At 34.3% G+C, this 20,366-nt stretch overlaps 1 protein-coding gene across 2 annotated transcripts; it reads left to right on the top strand.

Moving 5' to 3' along the window:
* Positions 1-430: 430 nt before the first annotated feature.
* On the top strand, positions 431-19,860 carry gkap1 (G kinase anchoring protein 1). Of its 2 annotated transcripts, XM_058785503.1 has the most exons (12): positions 431-587; positions 1,351-1,585; positions 8,660-8,821; positions 8,910-8,987; positions 12,056-12,188; positions 12,268-12,296; positions 13,361-13,504; positions 13,663-13,749; positions 14,188-14,251; positions 14,337-14,407; positions 14,498-14,575; positions 19,538-19,860. In XM_058785503.1, the coding sequence occupies exons 2-12, from the start codon at positions 1,358-1,360 to the stop codon at positions 19,577-19,579; spliced, it is 1,116 nt and encodes a 371-aa protein (XP_058641486.1). In that variant the 5' UTR covers positions 431-587; positions 1,351-1,357; the 3' UTR covers positions 19,580-19,860. The 2 variants fall into 2 exon arrangements, with proteins under 2 accessions (XP_058641486.1, XP_058641487.1); XM_058785504.1 differs by lacking the exon at positions 8,910-8,987.
* The last annotated feature ends 506 nt before the right edge of the window (positions 19,861-20,366 follow it).

The following is a 20,366-nucleotide window of genomic DNA, read 5'->3' as shown; positions in this document are numbered from 1 at the left end:
TTGGTCTTAAACGGCGTTTCTAATTGGTTAGTTGAATTTGTCTTCGGCTGTTTGCATTATTTATTTATTTATTTTTTACATTTAATTTGGATGCATAATAATGTTTCTAATTACAATTATTCAGGAGTGATTTTTTTTCCAGACCGCTGCTGAATTATAAGTTGATGTTGTCACGTGGTATCAATTGCTTTTCTCATCGTTGATTAGGATAGACTAATCACAGTCATTTGTGATTACTGGATAAACCATTTATTTAATAGGTCTATATAGATTTCTGCGCCAGGTACTGCAAATGTATGTCAAGTATATACATTTATAGAATTAAATAATTATACGTTTTACGATACAAACGTCTTAAGTTCTTATAGTTCTATACTCTTTGGTTGAACCGGTTGAACTGAGATTGAGTTTTCTGAGCCTCAGAGCGCCACCTGGAGTGAGTGAGACTACATGACGGTTATTATCTGACAACATTTTCCACCCAATGACACCAGCGAAGCTTTTGTGTCCGTTCAGGCCGCCATACTCTCGCCTGTGTTTCCAGTTTATACTTACACGAAGCCGAGGAAACCGACTGTCATAAACAGGTGAAAGTTTGTTTAATTCGCCTGGGCTCAAATTTTACATGAGACGTGCTGACTAGCATAAAACATGTTCGGGAAAAATGACAGTGATAGCACGCGTTTGTTACTTGTGTTCAGCACTGGCGAGCTAAAAAAAGTCTAAGCTAGCGACATTTTGGGTATCAAATGATGCGATAATTTAAAACTGCGGTATGTCTAGGCAGTTTGTGTTTTTAAAAACCTAAAATATATAACAACAAATATATCGGAGCTGTTCTTCAGCTAGCGATACGTCCACCAATACAGCAACAATCGGTTATTTACTAACGTTACACCTTTTTATTTTGTGAAGTACTTATAACTCTACAGCAAACAGATTTGTGATTTTTCAATGCAAATTAAAGCTGGTTTTATTTGTCTCTGTCAGATCGACCAAATATGTCTGTTATGTTTTGCTAGCACTTATTTTTGAATGCTATGAATCCGTAAATCAGTGTTTACACCAGCACTAACCCTGATAGGACACGAACATCACAGAGACGTCTATTTGACATCTGCATTTACATCTGCAAGACGTATTTTTTTAGTGTTTGTTCATCTGTAATATGTCTAAAGCACGTTTCCTATCAGATGTCAAATAGACGTTTATTAGATGTCTTACAGACAGCAGATGCTTTCCAGATTAAGCGATCTTTAGCAGACGTCTAGCAGACGTACCTGTACTATCTGGAGATGACTGATACAGTGATTGCATGTGGGATGTGTTTGTTGATCATGTGTTTGGCAGGTTCAGGATGGCATCAGCAGTGATCTCAGTACCCACCACGGCGTCCCGCTTCGCTCTGCTGCAGGTCGACTCAGATTCGGAGTCCGATTCGGATGCGGGGAAACCGAAGGCGGGTCGCGGAGCAGGGAAGCCTCGCTCGGGGAAATCTCCCAGTGGGAAGACCAACCAAAATAATGACAAAAAGAAAGAGAAGAGAAGACGAAAGAAGGAACAGCAGCAAAGTGAAGCCAATGAGGTGAAAATCTCTCTCTTTTTCTATCTATCTATCTATCTATCTGTCTATCTATCTATCTATTAGGGGTGCTCCGATCAGGATTTTTGAGGCCGATTGCCGATCACAGAAAGCAGTATCTGCCGATCCGATGACCGATACCGATTGGTCTTCTTTTTATTATGTAGAATTATTTATAGTGATACTCCAATCAGGATTTTTAGACATTTATTCAGGGCCTGAATTTCATTTTTGAGAATGAATTCCCCGCTTAGGTGACTCTTGTGAGAGGGGATTTTTTTTTAATTTGAGGGGTGGAGGGGACTTTTTTTAGACATTTTTCAAAAATATATATTTATCTCACCTAAATGTTTGATCATGCAGTGCATTTTTGTTTTTACAATCGTGCAATAGCTTACACACAGCACAAGCCTGATTTTGTGAGCTGTATATGAGGTGGCCTTTTATGCCAGGTTCACACACAGGCCTACTCTGTTTAAGCTGTGCAGAAGCAGCACTGACTGTGCTTTCACACAGGAGTCTGCAACTGATCTGTGGCAATTTACCACAAACATTTATCCATTATTTTGATTTCAAATCCAAACATTGTCACTGAAAATGCTTTTTCAGCATTGTGATTATTATTTTTTACACAGTACAGTAATACAGTCTTTCATAGATGTGTTTAAACACAATAAATATAAGCAAAGCAGCACATTATTCTTTATACTTTTGCATTTTGGATAGAAAGTAGCCTACATATAACATGCAGATTTACTTGTAAATGTTAAGATGCATTTCTATAGCTCTGACTGATTTTAAAATGTAATTTTGTCAGCCCCTGAAATGGGTCATATTGACATTACCTGAGCGGTTGAAGTTACGCTAACGTATACAGCGCTCTTTGAGAGACATTTGCATTTACTGCTTGGATGGAGCAAGAACACTTTCTAAAATGCATGTGCAGATTCAGTCGAGTGATAAAGTTTACCCTCTTCTATTGAACTGAATTTATGAAGAACTATTTGCTAAAATAACCATAACATTAACAGCACCGCTGGCTGAAATACAAGCATGCGGTTCTGTCAGTCAGATGCATGTGAAATTTGCATACGTGTTACTATAACAAACACAGCATGTTTTCTTTCAGAATCATCATTGGCTGGTGGAAGTAATAAAAAAAAAAGGTTACATAAAAGTTTTTACTTAAAAATGAAGATAAGGTAAAGGTGCAGATATTTGCATTTTAGACACATTGTCAATAATTACGCCAGTGAAAATAAAGCCCTAGGATAGTGTTTCTCAACGGGGGCTGTACCGGTTCGGAGAGCATCGGGGGGCGCTGAGCTGTTCTTGGGGGGGGGCCTTTGGTTACGGTGAGTTTACACCAAAGATGTATGAGCTGAAACTTGCAAAAGAAGATGGTCTGCCACATCCTAACGCCGTCTCTACACTGGATGCATCAAAGCGCACTTTCTGTATCTATTTGTCAACTTGTCTGTAGCGCAACAAGCGCGTTTAGTGCATCATAAAATAGGCATCCGTTTACTGTAGCTTTTGCACTCAGTTACTGAACGACTGATTATAATGGGATCCATGTGCTTTGATGCAACGTGTAGTAGTGTTAATACTACCGCTTACTTTAGTGTTCGCTCGGCATTCTGTAGCTCAGCTGATGAACTTCCTGTGAAACCAACACGCATTTAGACACAAAGCATGAGATGCTTTTTCTTGTTTAGAAAAAATAATATAAATGCTTTTTGCTTGCTGATTGACAAATTTCAAATTTTTTCTCTAGTTTAGAGTTTATTCAACGCACATAAATATAGCCTAATTTATATTCTCGAGCCTTTTTTTCTCCTTGGGAAACTTATGATAATATTTCAAGTCCAGTCAAATCAAATGTTTCATGAATGTCATTTGCCATTCAGTGTTATATGGGTTAAAATACATGCTTTTAAGATATATATTATAGATAAAATATAACCTATACCACCATTCAAAAAAAGGATGATTTAATGGTTTTGAAACAAATCCTTTCTGCAGTAAGTTTGCATTTATTTTATAGAACATACAGTAAAAACAGTGAATCTACAATTTGAAAGAACTGCTTTCTATTTGAATATATTTTAAAATGTGTTTTCCTCTCATGCTAAAGCTCTATTTGAAATTTAACTGATAATAAACAAAAATAGAATTTTAATTATTTAATTGATATAAGAAAGATATAAATCAGGACTGCACTAAAATAATAACTATTTTGAAAATGAGAAGCATATGTTTCCCATCTTTTTGCAACCCCAATTCCAGAAAAGCGTGGACGTTTTGTGAAATGCCATACAATCAAGAAAATGTTATGTGTACATTCTCTTTAAACTATATTTAATTTACTGAAGTGCAAAGAAAAATATCCACTGTTTTTACTGGCCAAATTTTATTTTGTAAATATAAACTAATTTTGATTTTGATGCTGCAACACACTCCAAAAGAGATGGGACAGAGGCATGTTTAACACTGTGTCACATCAACTTTCCCTTTAATTACAATGTTTAATTGTTTGGGAATTGAGGATACTAATTCTTAAAAGTTTTGTGAGCAACATTTTGCCCAATCTCACTAGATACAAGACTTCAGATGCCCATCAGTCTGTGGTCATCATTGTCTGATTCTTCTTTTCATGATGGGCCATACATGTTCAATAGGAGACAGATCTACTGGCCAATCAGTCAAATGCACATGTGTCTATGAAACCATGTTGTTGTAGCACATGCAGAATGAGAGCTGGCATTGTCTTGATCTAATAACCGTGGACTTCCCATGAAATACATCATCTTGAGGGCACTATATGTCTCTGTACAATACCAATATATGCCTCCATGTCAATGGCACCTTAACACATAAGCCAGTCACCCATGCTGTTTGCTCTGCTGCACCCCCATACCATGACAGACGTGTGCTTTTGCATGTGTCACTGAAAATCTGGATGGTCCCTTTGGTCTTTGGGACTGAAAACTCGACATCCATTTTTCCCAAGAAACAAGTTGAAATGTGGACTAATTTGAGCACAGCACACATTTCCACTGTCTTTTTGACTATCTGAGATGGGCTCTGGACCTGAGAATCTGGTGTTATCACTGCATAAAATTGATAGCTTTCTCCTTGAGTAACAGAGATTCAAGTTGCATTTATTGATGCAGCAGTAGACTGTGTTAAGTGAGAGTGGTTTTCTGAAGTACTCCTGAGCCCATGTGGCAATTTAACACCACAGCATGATGATTTCTCATGCAATGTCATCTGAGGGCTCAAAGGTCATGCAAATTCACCTGAGGTTTCCTGCTTTGCCCTGCACAGACTGAGATTTCTCTGGATTCCCTGAATCTTTTCACAGTATGGTAGTTGGTGAAATATATAAATTCTTTGTGATTTTGCATTGAGAAATGTGATTTTTGATTTGTTTGGCACAAAGTGATGAGCCATGACTGAGATAATTCTTTTATACCAAACTTTGAAATATTGTCACAGAATTTATGAAATATAGTAAAAGAGGGTTAATATTTCTTCCATTTGCAAGTGTAAATGTGGTTTACCCACCAAAATTACCATGTCTACTATCTCAGAAAAAAAAGGAAATTCAATATATTCTAAAAAAAAAAGAAAAAAAAAAAAGGGTGGGCTATTTGAGCAAAAGAAACAACATTTATGATACAGTTGTTGGCTGATTTCTTTGGTGATTTTCAAATATGAAATTTAATTGTAAACTTAGTGAACAGTTTTGGAGAATTTGATGTTTCCCCATTCAGAGAGATAGGATCTGCACTTGCATGCCCGAGAGGCGTTTCAAAGATGGCCGCTGAGTGACATGACTTGTCTTAAAGAGACTTTGGCTGTAGTAATGAAAATCACCAATATGCTTAAAAACTAAGCTTAAATTAATCTTATTATACTTATTTTCAAATATCACTGTAAAAAAGTACTTCACTGTCTTATTTGATCAACTCAGTGGATCCTTAAATTAACTTAATTTCTTAAAAATCATAATGACCCATTTGAATTGTACTGTAAAAATAACAGTCCTCATTATAAAAACAAAATAATAATCAGACTGTTTTATTTGATGGGGGGCGTTGACCTGGATAATGGGTACGGGGGCGCTGGCCCAAAAAAGGTTGAGAACCACTGCCCTAGGAGAACTGTTGTGATCAACACACAGCGGTGTTTCTTTACTGAATGAATCCACGTTTTTAAATGAATCGAGCGAGTCAATGATTCAGTGAGCCATTTATAAAGGTAGTCACTTGCTTAGTTTCTGAATGAATCAGCCGTTTGAACCATAGACTGTAAAAAAAGATGGACGACGCGTCTCAACTTCCTTCCACTATAGAAAAGTGAAGCCAAAACATTCTCAGTATGGCTGCTGTCATCTTGCGAAAATGCCGTTATTTCGTTTGGAGCCCGAGTCTGCGTGCAGTAGTGATTGGTTTGGAGCCCGAGTCTGCGCAGTTGAGATTCGTTTGGAGCCCGAGTCTGCGCAGTAGTGATTCATTTGGAGCCGGAGTCTGCGCAGTTGAGATTCGTTTGGAGCCGGAGTCTGCGCAGTAGTGGTTCATTTGGAGCCCGAGTCTGCGCAGTAGTGGTTGTGAGGTGGAGCCGCTTTATCAAACTCCGGCAGACCCAATCGCAACCTCACAATCATGACACCACACCCCATTTTTATTGCATCAAATAACTAATTAAAAGCAAACTTATTAGAAAATGAACACTTGAACATACATCAGCATGCTAAGAAAATGACAGAAAACATCTTTAGAAAAAAATTTATTTGAAGTGTAATTTGATTTAGTTTTTTTTGTCTCGCGTCCCATTAGATTACATGGAGAGGGCGGAGTTTATGACCTATACTGCAACCAGTCACCTGGGGGAGATCAAAACGTTCTGGCTTTTCAAGACTTGTGTGGCACACTTTGTTTGAACGAATCGATTGAATGAAAGACTGAATGACTTACTTAAGACAGTGATTTGCCACCACCTAGTGGCACTTTTAGTTTTATATTCAGTGCATCGTTTCTTTTTTTAAATCATTTCATCTATCAGTTTTGGTTGTGCGATATGTCGTCTGCGATAATATCGTAATTGTTGTTTTGACGAAGTGCAATTTGACATTATCGAGTATTTTGCAAGAGCCAAATAGAACACCTACGGAGTGCATGCTTATTATTCATTATGTGATGAAGTCTAGACTAAGGCGCGTGCGCATTTAGTGTGTTCTTTCACTGCACGATTCAGTCTAATAAAATGCATTAAGAATGATCACAAAATTCAAGATATGGGGGCAGAAAATGTGTATATATATACTGTATATTTCATGTGGTTAAAATCACACGAAGAGTGCCGTTTTTTTCTTCAAAAATAAGCATGATTACAAATGTGATATTGATTTTATACAACAGTTCATTAACAATAAGTTAATATTAAGAGACTTACGTTTTAGACACCATATTGCCTGTTTTTGCTCCATTTCGCCAACAAAACATAATTCCAAACAGCTACAGCACTGTTTTGCGTCTCTGAGCAACATGACGATGTTGTTTCGTTCCTGAATGAATCAACCGTTTAAATGATTCGGTTCAGTCGCAATGACTCACTTGTTAACAGTGACTTGCTGCCACCTGCTGGCGGTTTTAATTTTATATTCAAAGTATCTGTTTATTTTAAAATAATCTCAAATATCAGTATTCAATGTTTTATGTTTAAAATATCAAAACATTATGCATTTGTAACTGCAGGTTAAAGCACTCCATGTCCCTCTGTGCTGCATTAAACAGTGTGTAAATACATCTAAATGCCACTTCACATGCAACTTCTGCAAAGATTAGTTTTGATGATACTGGTTTCATTTGTTTGGTAACAGCCTAAATGTCTTATTATTCTAATTGACTGATTAAATGTAACAATTTGATTCAAAAGATGCACACTTTTAGAAAAAAATGGCTTTATTAAAGGTAAAATTGCCCATAAAAGGTACAAATGAATTTAAACTTATATGAAAAGATTAATTTCTATCACTGATGTGAACTGACCACACAGAATATGAAGAATATCAAAAACTGCAGTGTTTCATGGTAGTCAGATATCAGCACAATAACACTCAGCAAAATATCGTCTAATTATCGTTATCGAAAAAATCTCCAAAAAATCAAGATATAATTTTTTTTCAATATTGCACACCCCTACTATCAGTATTTACTTGTATTGTTGTATGTTGAATTAAAATTTCTTTCTAAAACTGCTTTTTTGTAATGTCTATTCAGTGATTTTCTAATTTAACTCAATGATAACTTTAAATGACCTTTAACACATCATGTGCCGATTAATTAAAGATAAAGTTAATTAATTAATGTCATTAATTTGAGGTTATTTTATTTGATTTAAAATCAAATTTAAAATTAAAATTAAAAATCTCTTTAATTAGATTTAAAAAGTAATCTCTTGATAGCCCTATTTAAAACATAATAAAACACAATTACCCCTCTCCCCCGAAGGTCACTGTGTGATTCACACCCTGTCTATATCTATCTATCTGTCTATCTGTCTGTCTGTCTGTCTGTCTGTCATCTATCTGTTCTGTATGTCTTTCTCTGTCTGTTTATTTGTGGACCTGTGTCTCTCATTCTGTCTATCTGTCTAATTTCCTGTATAGATCTTTTTCTGTTGATTTGTCTTTCGTTGTATCTGTTGTTCCTGTATGTCCTTCTGCCTTTTTGTTCTGTCAATTTTGTATTATTCTGTCTATTGTTTTCTTATCAGTTGTTAGTTCTGTATATCATTTGTTCTGTTGTTCATTCCGTCATCTATCTATTTGTCTTTCTGTGTATTGATCTGTCTGTTGTTCACTCTGGCTGTCTAGAGCTCTGTGTACCTACCTGTCTTTCTAAGCAGTTGGGCCCCATGTTTGTTTCTGGGACTAGCAATGGTGATGAATCAGAGTTGATGTTTATAACATCCTTACAGGCCCAGAGGGTGGTGTGTTGTAGTAGTTCTGTTTTGGGTAAAGCATCAGCTAAATGACTAACAAAGAGTGTTTGTCGTTACACACTGCAGCTCAGAAGTCTTGCTTTTAAGAAGATTCCTCAGAAGTCAACAGCACCTCCCTCCTCACTCACACTGCAGGATTTAGCCAATGATCTGATTAACCCGGCAGCGGTCCAGCACGGCTCCAAACCCCAGGAGAACTGGCAGGAGTGGAAACAGAGAGATGAACAGGTAAACCTTCTCACTAAACCTCAGAATTTCACATGGCCCATTTCTCTCCGGCTTTATGCAAACATCTTCATGCTTGTGTTTGTCCCAGCTGACCAGTGACTTGTATGAGGCGGATCTGGAGAAGGCCTTGATACTCAGTAAACTGGAATTTGAGGAACATAAAAAGGTACCATACTAAGAGAAGATTAAATTTAACCATCAAGTTAGAAGTAATAACACATCTTAATCACATTTTCAAGTAGAAGGTTTTCATTTACTAAAAATAAATGAAAAAACCCTAATTATTTATTAATTCATACCGTTCAGGTTTGTCATTTTTTCTGAACTATGCTTATCTTCTCATAAAAAGGTCAAATTTTCTAATATTTTAACATACTTTGCACCCAATCTCCAGTCCAGGAGCCTATATATATATATATATATATATATATATATATTCAGATCATCAAACACATTTTAATATTACACAAAGATAGCCTGAGTAAATACAAAATGCAGTTTTGAAATAATGATTTCATTTATTAAGGGAAAAAAGCTGTCCAAACCTGCCTGGCCGGCAAAATGTGGTTAATCACAGTTCTTTCATGATTTAACAGGAGGGGGCAATTAATTTTTCACGTAGGGCTGTTTGGACCGCTTTTTTCCCTTAATAAATGAAAACATAATTTAAAAACTGCATGGAAGAGGTGTATTCAATTATGTATGAATTCCATTCATGTATTTTTTTTTAACACATTAATAGATAAAATGACAAAAATTACTTTGATATTCAAAGCAGTCAATACCACAGAGTCATGTAACTCTGATGAAGAGGCAGGCAGGGGAAGAGCAAGAAACAAAGTAATGAATATCATTTTAATTCACCAATTGTTATTATAACTGGAAAACTGAAGTGGAGACCAACTCCTTCTCTCTAAACTGTGATAAAGATACAGAACACAGTATAGATTAAACTTCAACAGAAAACTATTTAAAATAAAGTAATACATATAAATGAATATGTAATATAGATCGAATGAAAACACTAATGTGAAACTAGTTGAAGAGATATAGAAATAACATGAAGTGCATCACAAATGTCTAGTATATTTGCTTTCTTTGTGCTGCACACACAAGGTTGCTATTATAAGAGCTTCGTTTAGGTTCTAGTTACCTCATTCTGAAATGATATCCTAATTTTCCTGATATAATGATTTATTTACCATCTACCACATGATTATACATGGGGCTGTGCAGGTCTTCCTAAAATTAAGCATGTTAGTGGAGTGTGTATATATAAACTTGTTGATGAAAGGTTTATTGTTTAAATAAACTTTGAAAAATGACTTAAATGGCTATTTGAAGTTAAAAATGGTAGAAACTATACATGTAGTATGGAAAACTACCTATAAAAGTTGTTTTTTATTTATTTTTTTGTTTTGATATAAAGCTGATATAATTTTATTTATTTTAATTAATATTTAAGAAATTTGAAATCATTTGAAAATGGATTAAAAAATGTGTAAAATAAACATACTTATACTTTAGATGACAATGCATTTTTCACAAATAAATAAATAAATATTTAATAAAAATATAATTAAAAAGGAAGTAAACACTGTAACCAACAGGGCACTCAGTATTCTGGGAAGTTGGGAATCATATTGTTCAAATAAAGCCAAGATAACACAGAGAAAATGACATGAATATGACAGTGGGCAAACGCATAAAGCGCAGCATAATTTGAAATCACGAGTTTAAAGTTTGTCGATCACGCATCTCCAGTGAAGCTGAACTCTCGTCCTGTCCGCATTCAATTCACACGGACTGACCGTCACTCAGAGCTCACACGATCATGCAGGATACAAACGCACACTTTATAAGATCTCACAGCTGGATTCGACTAAGTTTGCAAGGTTTGTGAAATTAAATGTTCATTAGACATTCAAAGATTTGTTTAAATTATATAAATGCGTATTTGCTGAATGCTGACTGCAAACGAGAAAGTATTATAATGTTTGCCTTTCTATTATTAACAATATAAAAGCAATCGTTATAATACTTTTTTGTATACATTTTAATTTCTTTGTTTAACCGTTCTATCTGATTATTAGACAGACTTCTCTCCGTATTAGACAGAACTAGAGGGAGAATGTTCCTGCCGTTCTCAGTGCCGTCAAAATAAAAGGCCTGGAACGCATCGGCCAAACAGGAAAAACTTATCGGCCGATGCCGATATTTGAAAAATGGCAAATATCAGCCGATATATCAGCTTTGGCGATATGTCGGTCGACTACTACTTCTATTCCACAGGACACATGACATTTAACAAAAGTGAAATTTTTTGTAACATTATGAATGTCTTTATAATTTTAAAGGAAGTTTTTTTTTTTCTATTCATCTAAGAATCCTGAAGAAAAAAGTATCAGGGTTTCCACAAAAATATTAAGCAGAACAACTGTGATGATAGGAAGAAAATGTTACTTGAGCAGTAAATCAGCATATTAGAATGATTTCTGAAGGATCATGTGACACTGAGGACAAAGAAAATTAAGGTTTGCATCACAGGAATAAAATGCATTTTAAAATATATTAAAAATAAAAATATATGTATTTTAAATTGTTATATTTCACAATATTTATGTTTTACTGTGTGTTTGTATTTATCAGTGCAACCTTGAGTAGCGTAAAAGACATCTTTTAAAATATAAATCTCACTGACCTCAAACTTTTGAATGGTAGTGTACATAGCATAGTTTAAGTGAACTGGATAATAGTAACGCAGAAATGCAACTGCATACAATGAAAGTGAGTGGGGGTGGACATGCTAAAATTACGTAAATTCGTTATAAAACATTACACATTACATAAATTACTATAAATTACTGTATTACTATAAAATTCTTCTTAAGGCCATACAGTAGTTTGAGGAACAGAATGAAATTTAAATTATAGGTGTTTATTTGCTTTAAGTTAGCTTCTGCCTTTTGTTCATATTTGTGCTTCATGTTCATTTCTAGGTCTTTAAAATGTTGTGACAAATGTAACTACTCCCTCTTGTGGTTACAGTGAGATGTTAGAAGTCAAGAGGTCTGTGTGTAATATATACTGTATTATGTAATATAATGATTGCACTTGATTGTGTAACTACTATATCAACTATTTCAGTGCTTGCTTTGCATTTTCATTTCCCCCCCTATCTTTTTCAACTAGGCAGTACATGCTCTTTAATGTGTAATGTTATAATTTCTCAAGGATGCTGAAAGAACAGAGACGGCATCACCAAAAGCAAAAGCAGGAGGAAAGAAGGACAGGAAGAAGAATCAGCAGGGGAAGGACAAACGAGTGACGGTGTCTCTTAAAGACTTCCAGCAGGAGGGTGGCGTGGGTGAGAACGCTGCTTTCTTATCATGAGAGACAAATCACTGTTACTATGCTGCCCTTCTAACTGACTGACTCTATTACAGATCAGCTGAACAAGAAGCCTGACAAAGAGGTGAGGGATTAATATGAACATACAAGCGCAGGCTACTATTGAGGATTTGAAACACCCAGAGGGCCACAAGGGCATACCTCAGAAAAAAAACAAGAAAGTTTTACAACATGTATTTTTAGGGCTGTCAATGTGTTAGCTTAAGATAATATGTTTAGTGCTTTAACAGAATGAACAAATGTGAAGGTCCCATATTCTAAAAACTAGTCTTACATGTGAACTTTTTTTTTAAACTCTTATTTAACTCTTTATTAAAACAAAATACACATTTAAAAGTTTATACATCTTATATTATTCTAATATATATATATATAATATGTTATAAAATGTTATAAAAGACACTGCCAATATAATACAAAATAAATGTTCTCCTGATAATATTTTAATTAATTAACTTTCTTTGTCTTTGCCACAGTGATGTTATAAATGATTTATGATCATTATATAAAGTATTTATAATATAATACATTATATAACGATTTATAGTAATTTATTTGTGATTTATATATCTTCATTTATATATCTTAAATGGAAATGTGTCTCTTGTGAAATCAAATGTATTTCTTACGTAGTATAAATAAGTGTTATTTTAGTATTCTTTATAGGCTATTTTAATGTTTATTAACATTTTGAATTAGGTTTTATTTGCATATTTTAATTTAATTTTAATTTATTTTTTTCATGTTTTTTTATTCATGATTTTATTTTATTATAATTTATTTTTTCATTTAGCCTAAATTAATGCTTAAGTTTTAGGTTTAGCAATTTAGCAGTAGTACTTTAGCTTAAGCTACTTTTTCTCTTACTTGCCCAGGCAACATTTCTAATTATTCTTACTGTTACTATTGTACTAATCAAGTTTTTCATGTAATATTTTATTTTATTTCAACTTTTGGTTAAAACATTTTTGATTACAACTAGATTTTTAATCTTCCATGAGCACTTAGCAGAATCCTGCAGACTTCATTAAAAAAAAAAACACCACTTTGTGCTTTTACTGTAATTATAAAGCGTGCAGTGAAAAGTTCGATTTGCAGTTTCATCTTCCTGTTTTTTTTCTTTCAAAGCCTGTGAATCCAGAGTTGCGTGACGACAAGTTTTTCAACCAGCTAGAGGACGATGTGAGCCGGATCGTCCAGCGTGACAAACGCAGAGAGCAGTACAGCAACAGCGCCGGCCACGAGGTCAACACCTCTTCAGAGCAGGAGCAGGTCAGAAAACTCACTCATTTACTCTTCTTGAGCCAGATACAAGAAAAAATACACTAAAAAAGGTTCAGAGTTTGTACAAGTCTGTTGTACCGCAATGTAGAATGCAGCTCAGTGTAACACCACACTGTTGATCTTGTTTTCTTTCTTAAAACTCCCAGGATGTGAGAACTGAGCAGTTAAAATATGAACTGGAAAAGAAAGACCAGGAAATGATGAAGTTGAAAAAGACAATTTCACAATGGGAGGTAAGATGATGTGATGAGGAAAGATCGATTCTTATGAGAGTTCTAAAGAACATTTGCATATGCAATAGATTATGCAATGCAATCAGATTTCTTTAAATATTTATTTTTTTATGAATGCATATTTTTCCTTTAACTGTCACAGGGCTGCACAATTAACTGAAAAACAACTGTTTACATTTACGACTGCAGTGATGAACTATTCATGAAAAGTGTCCATTAGGTGTCAATAATTGTATTTTGATTTTGTCAGAATGTTTGTCGTAAGGAAATACATTTTGACTAACTTTGGAGTATTAAGGTGATAACTTGTGATGGTTTTGCTGTTCTGCTGGAATGTGTTTTTGACTAAATTAACAACTCGCTGTGATTAAGAGTTCAGACTTTGGTGTGATTTAAGAGCATATTTGCTTTTACTAATTATTGTTGTCTTTTTTTCAGCAAAGATATAAGGAAGTGAAGGCCAGAAACTCTCAGCTGCTTAAAATGCTTCAACAGGGAGAGAGTGAGTGCAGAGAATATCATACAAGCCTGACATACTGCAGTCTAGTATGCATTCTTGTAATTTATTCAACTTTATTCATATTCAGTGAAGGACAAAGCTGAAATTCTGCTGCAGGTGGAGGAGCTCCAGAACATTAAAGAAGAGCTGTCCTCACAGGTGTGTGTCTGCATAGCCACTCATTCACTCAATACAGTAGCTTTGGCCTTAATCATAGGGTTGTGTTGCTGTGATATTTCCCCGTTCCAGGTGACACAATTACACACAGCTCTGGAGCAAGAGAGGTCAAAAGTGAAGGGCTTACAGTCAGAGCAACCGAAACATCAGGTATGATACACCCAAACCTGCTAAGACTATTACAGTGACATAGAATTTATATTCAAATCAGCATAAGTTAGGGCTGGGCGATATGTCAAAAAATTAAAATCTTGATTTTTTTTTTTTTCAGAACGTTTGACCGATTCTCTATTTTTTTATGATTTTTAATTAATCAACTTAAAAATGTAACTACAACATGATTCAAGTAACTTGTCCTTTATTAACCCTCTAGCTGCAGAAAATTATATTCCAAGTGCACCACAAATGAAGTTGTTAACATGATGTAAATGTTAAACAAATTACTTGTTAAATATCTTTGCAGAAAAGATGCATGAACTACAACTATATCATGTACAGACTTGTCTTATACATATTATATGTTCAGAAATAATACGGGAAAAATAATGTCCCGTGACTGACGTCTCTATAAAATTGCCCCCCTCCCAATATTTAACTATAGACTATAGCCAATCAACATTATAAGTTTATTAGACTTTAAAAAAAAGAACTTCTAATCTAAGTGAATTTAAAACAATCTTCACATAAACCCATTATAATAAATGTCATATTTACCTGTGCCCTTCAGCAGAAATATACAGAAATTAAAATTGAAGTTATCAAACACTAAATTCTAAAATTAAATATAGATGAATCCTTAAAGCCATGAAAGTTATTGATTTCCTCTTTTTTCTTAGATTAACAGATATCACAGCAGCTTCAGTTTCTTTAAGAGTTGCCGCTGCTGCTAATTTTCTCTCAAATCTCTTTACCTTTTCTGACCCACAGGTCTTAAAGGCCACGCACACACTGCAGCAAAATTTGAATTTCAGTTCACCTTTTACTCCTTAATGGCGTTCTGTACACACATAATTCACTAAAATACGGGAGTGACAACCGCATTAACTCCCGAAAAATACAGGTAATGAAAACCGCATTTACAGGAATTCTGTGCAGTGTGTACGGAAATGAACTGAACAACTAGTTGTTAATGATGTATTTGAACGTCATTAAAACACCCAAATGCTTAGTTTTATAACACCAAAAAAATCATACATCTCATATCAGGAACAGACCAACTCCATAAAGTGCCTAGTTTTATGAGCTAAGACCAAACAACATGCCTAAAAGTGCTTGTAAATATGAGGACATGGCAACATTGCAAGACAGCGCTCTCTAAAGCAGCCTCCCGAGCATAATCAAAACACGGCACGTCTATCAGTAGTAGTTTAGTTAAAATCGACGGACAAAGAGTCTTTGGCCAAAAAATGGCAGCTACCAAATGGCTAAATTCTTCTTCACTACCATCAGACTCCAAAATGTTGCTATGGTTACAAATGCGGGAGTGACTGCTGTTCCATACACACATGCAGGTCTAATGTAACAATAATTTACAGGACTCACTTCCGCATTTAAATGCAGTTGTTCCTCCTGAAATTTGCAGTGTGTACGTGGCCTTTAGTCTCTACTAATGAACTGATGAGTTGAATCGGGTGTGTTAGATGAGGGAGACAGTGCTGGGCTGCTCCAGGACAGTTTTGAAAACCATTTCAGAGACATGTTCTTTAAATGTGACTCATAAAATATATTACATGCATGCACAGTTTTAAGGCAGCTTTAATCACCTTTTTGGTAACTTCATGACTTAACTGATATTGCATGCACATAGTTTATTTCGCAATGGTTATTTCGCGATTTGTTATGAAAAGATAAAGGGTACAGCGCACGCTCCGAGCACAGTACCGTTTCCACACTTGTTTGACTCATGCCTGGCGCTGAAGTGAAGTTGGAGTGCGCGTCTGAAATGTCTCCTGTTTGATGTGGTCATAAAGACTGAATAAATACATTTCTTGTCCAGAGAAAAGTGACAGAAACAGAAACATGCTAATTTTGACAGCACATATATATATATATATATATATATATATATATATATATAATTTATTTATTTATTTATGAGCAATATCACACTCGTAGATGTGAGAAATAATCACAGGGTGCCGATATACAGCCATATCTCTCACATCTGCGAGTGTTATATTGCATTTATACAACAGTTTGATTGCACGAGTGTATAAATATATTAGGAGCAACAACGGAGTGTCTTTAAAATCCCTTTTGTGCAGAACACACTAATGTAACGGAACAATGTAACTAAAATCACCATCACGAACACACACATAATTTCCCAATACTAAATACTAGGGGTGTGCCCGAAGCTGAATAACTTATTGGGAAAGGCATGGATAATGGCTTTTAAAACGAATAACGAATAATTCTGCCCGAATATTCGGCTGAAGCTGCAGCACGTGTTTGCTAGATTCACAGGTGAGCCAGGGGATCAGCGCGATAATTTACAAAAACCTCTAAATTCACGGAATAAGTGTGTGAAGTGAATGAATGTAAACTTTATGGAAGAAAAGAGCACAAATCAAACACAGCTTGCTGTTGCCTCTCCGTGCATCTCTCATAAATCAGAGCTTGGCAAGAGTAATATTACCTAAAATAATACATCATACACGTTCTAGTATTTGTGTATATTTAAAAGGCAATGATTTAAACCTTATAGGCTACAATATGATAGGCTACACGAATGAATGGAATAAGCACAGTGCGATCACCAATCAAACATCCGCGTTGCATGTCTCTCAAAAACCAAAGCAGCTCTCTGTCAAGAGTAGGCTAATGAACTTACAGATACATTTTCTACTAGGCCTACATGTTTGCTTCTTTATCTTTTGCTGGTTTGCGTGGCACACGCACATTTGTTTAGTGAAGTTCAAAAAAAAAAAAAAAAAGACTTGTTTAAATAGTCCTGCGTATAATGAAAATGTGCGCCTTGAATTAATTCAGTCGTGTTCAAATGATCACTAAATGTTTGTCCTGAAATATCTCTACTTGTATGATAAATTTATTTTTAGAAAAAAAAAAAATATATATATTTTTAATTTTAGATTTTAGAACACTGAATAATAGAAACAAATATTTTTCCATAGCCTATTTTTCCAAACCTGCAAATTACTTAAGTAAAATACTTTTTAAACTGCGCAGGAACCAGTGAGCCAAAGGAAATCATGTTGTTTTACATAAACCTCTAAAACACAGTAAGAAGTGTGTGAAATGAATTTAAAATACTATGAATGAAATAAGCGCAAATAAAATTGCAGTGTTGCAGTTGCCTTCCATGCATTTCCTGGAAATTACTTAAATAAATTTCCTTATTTCTAAACGGTGTAGGAAGCCTTACTGTTTTAATTAGAAGATATTTAAATATTTATTTATCGGATCATGAAAGGTCCCCAAGCTGGGACTCGAACACACGTTGCCCGAAGCACAACCGCACTGCATCTCGAAGCACTGCCTATACAATACAAGGGTACCGGCTCCGACTGTTTTTAAAGATATTTAAATAATTGTTATAATCATAAAAATAATTATATTAGTTAAAGACAGCATATTTGTTTAGTGATAACTACGAAAAAAGATAGGCTGTAATACCATGAACATAATAACGATCTTATCAAGTTTATCTGTACGAAGTTCTGGTTCAAGCTCCACCTACTTCCGAATTCGTTTTATCCGAATACAGATACGAATAATTTTGTGATCGTTACAGATACAAATACTGGCTTCGCTGCACACCCCTACTAAATACTACTATTATTTATGTAAAATAATATTTATTGAATAATCATATTTAATAAACAACAACAGCCATCATAAAAATTACTAGGCAGTTCAGTCAAAAGTACAAAGACAGCGCTCTGATATACAGCATTGAAGTTACATAAAATATAACGTGATGAGATTTTGCCCTCAGCCAAAACTATTTGCTCTGGAACAAATAATAGAACATCCGCTGACGCCCTGGAGCTCATGTCTTCAAAAACGTCGAAGCAAATTTTCAAATAGACGTTTTCTTTAACAAACTGCACTTGATTTGAGCCCCTTTAATTTGCATTTGGGAATACAACATTCGTCATTAGAAACGTTTAGTTTCAGTGTCTCATAATCCTTCAGAAATCATTCTAATATGCTGATTTACTGCTCAAGAAACATTTCTCATTATTATCAATGTTAAAAAAAGTTTTGCTGCTTAATATTTTTGTGTAAACAATGATACCACTCAAACATTTGTATAAGATTTAAAAAAGAGAGAGAAATTAATAATTGTATTCATCATGCATAAAAGTGATAAAAAGTGAGAAGACAATGATTTATATTTAATAAATGCATTAACTAATTTAATTAATATATTTAATAAATGCAAATAAATGCTGTTCATTAAACTTTATATTTATCAAAAAATCCTGAAAAATAAAGTTTCACCATTTCCACACAAAATATGAAGCAGCAAAATTGTTTTCAGCATTGATGATAATCAGAAATGTTTCTTGAGTCAAATAAATTGTAATGATTTCTAAAAGTGACGGTGTCACAAAGTGACATGTGACACTGAAAACTGGAGTAATGATGAAGAAAATTCTGCTTTGCATCACAGGAATAACATTACATTTTATAATATATTAAAATTCTAATAATATTTTACAATATTGCTTTTTTTTTTTTTTTGTACTTTATTTTTGATCAAATAAATTCAGCCTTGATGACCAGAAGATATTTATTTCAAAATCATTAATAATTGTAATGTTTCCAAACTTTTGGCAGGTACTTTAATAATAATAACAATTCTAAATACTTTACTATAATATATTATAGTACTTTATTATAATATATTATATTGTTATGATTATTTTTACAGAACAGCAGTATGTATTATTACAATATAAGATTTATCAATATATTTGTGCTAAAATGTATATTTTTAATAATAAGTGTTGGGGCATGACTTGGGGTGCAGTCAGATTTTCCTTCTTTTTTGTCTCTAGCCTGAGATAAAGATTTTTTTTTTAAAGAGCATAACATTGGACCAATTTAATTCATTGTTTTGTATCTCCTTTTTTTTTTTTTCAGGGGAACCGGAAGGGTAAAAAAGCATCAGACGGGGACGTATGAAGATGCATGTTAGAGGACATACAGCTTGAATGTTTCAGTTCCTTTGTCAAGCTGCTAATGTCTTTAATATCTGTTCGAAACACCACACACTCTCTTAACCAAACTACCACCGTCACACACACACTCCTGCTTATTACTGCATAGTACTGTTTGCCTGATCACAGTGAACAGAAGTTCTGCTTTACTCTGTAGAATAAATCCACTTCTGTTCTCTGCACTATGAATCAAAGGCATACAATCCTAAGTTCTTTTCAATAAAGATGCTAATCTACTTTTTCAAAGTGTGTTGATTGTTTATGCTTGAAACTAACTGTTATTTCATTCTTGCCAAATATTATGTTTTTAGGTAATGAATGTATTGACAGTGTTCAGTCCATTTACTTCACTCAATAAATCCATAATACTTAGAGAAGGATGTACTTGAGGACAAAAGCACTGATTAAATTTAGAGGTTATGCTTGAAGCTGACCTGTTTTTGTCACTTTACATCTGATCTAATTACATTTTACACTTTATGTCTCATATGCGGTCTAGGGATTAAAATACAATTTTGGTCCTTTAATCTGCATCAGTGTTGGAAATTTGTCTGCAGTTTACATCGCTGCACCAGTAGGTGGCGACACGTCTGAATTAGTCTTTATGAATGATTCATTGAATTATTCATTTAACACATTCTTCCCATTTTGCCTACAAATTCAGACGCTGGCATTGTCTAATAATCGGAAAAGTTCAGGATTAATTGATAAGGATTTAAAAAAAAAAAAACCTTTTTGAAAAACCTTTCAAA

Source organism: Onychostoma macrolepis, chromosome 08 (genome assembly GCF_012432095.1).
Source record: "Onychostoma macrolepis isolate SWU-2019 chromosome 08, ASM1243209v1, whole genome shotgun sequence".
Lineage (NCBI taxonomy): Eukaryota > Metazoa > Chordata > Actinopteri > Cypriniformes > Cyprinidae > Onychostoma > Onychostoma macrolepis.
The sequence above is the reverse complement of the archived record's forward strand: the minus strand, read 5'-3'. Positions and strand labels throughout refer to the sequence as shown.

Excerpts from the sequence above, each read along its gene's own strand:
- gkap1 (XM_058785503.1), top strand. The coding sequence starts at position 1,358 with ATGGCATCAGCAGTGATCTCAGTACCCACCACGGCGTCCCGCTTCGCT. Across the intron at positions 12,297-13,360 it reads ACAAGAAGCCTGACAAAGAG|CCTGTGAATCCAGAGTTGCG; the intron begins GTGAGGGATTAA and ends TTTCTTTCAAAG. Across the intron at positions 14,252-14,336 it reads AATGCTTCAACAGGGAGAGA|TGAAGGACAAAGCTGAAATT; the intron begins GTGAGTGCAGAG and ends ATTCATATTCAG.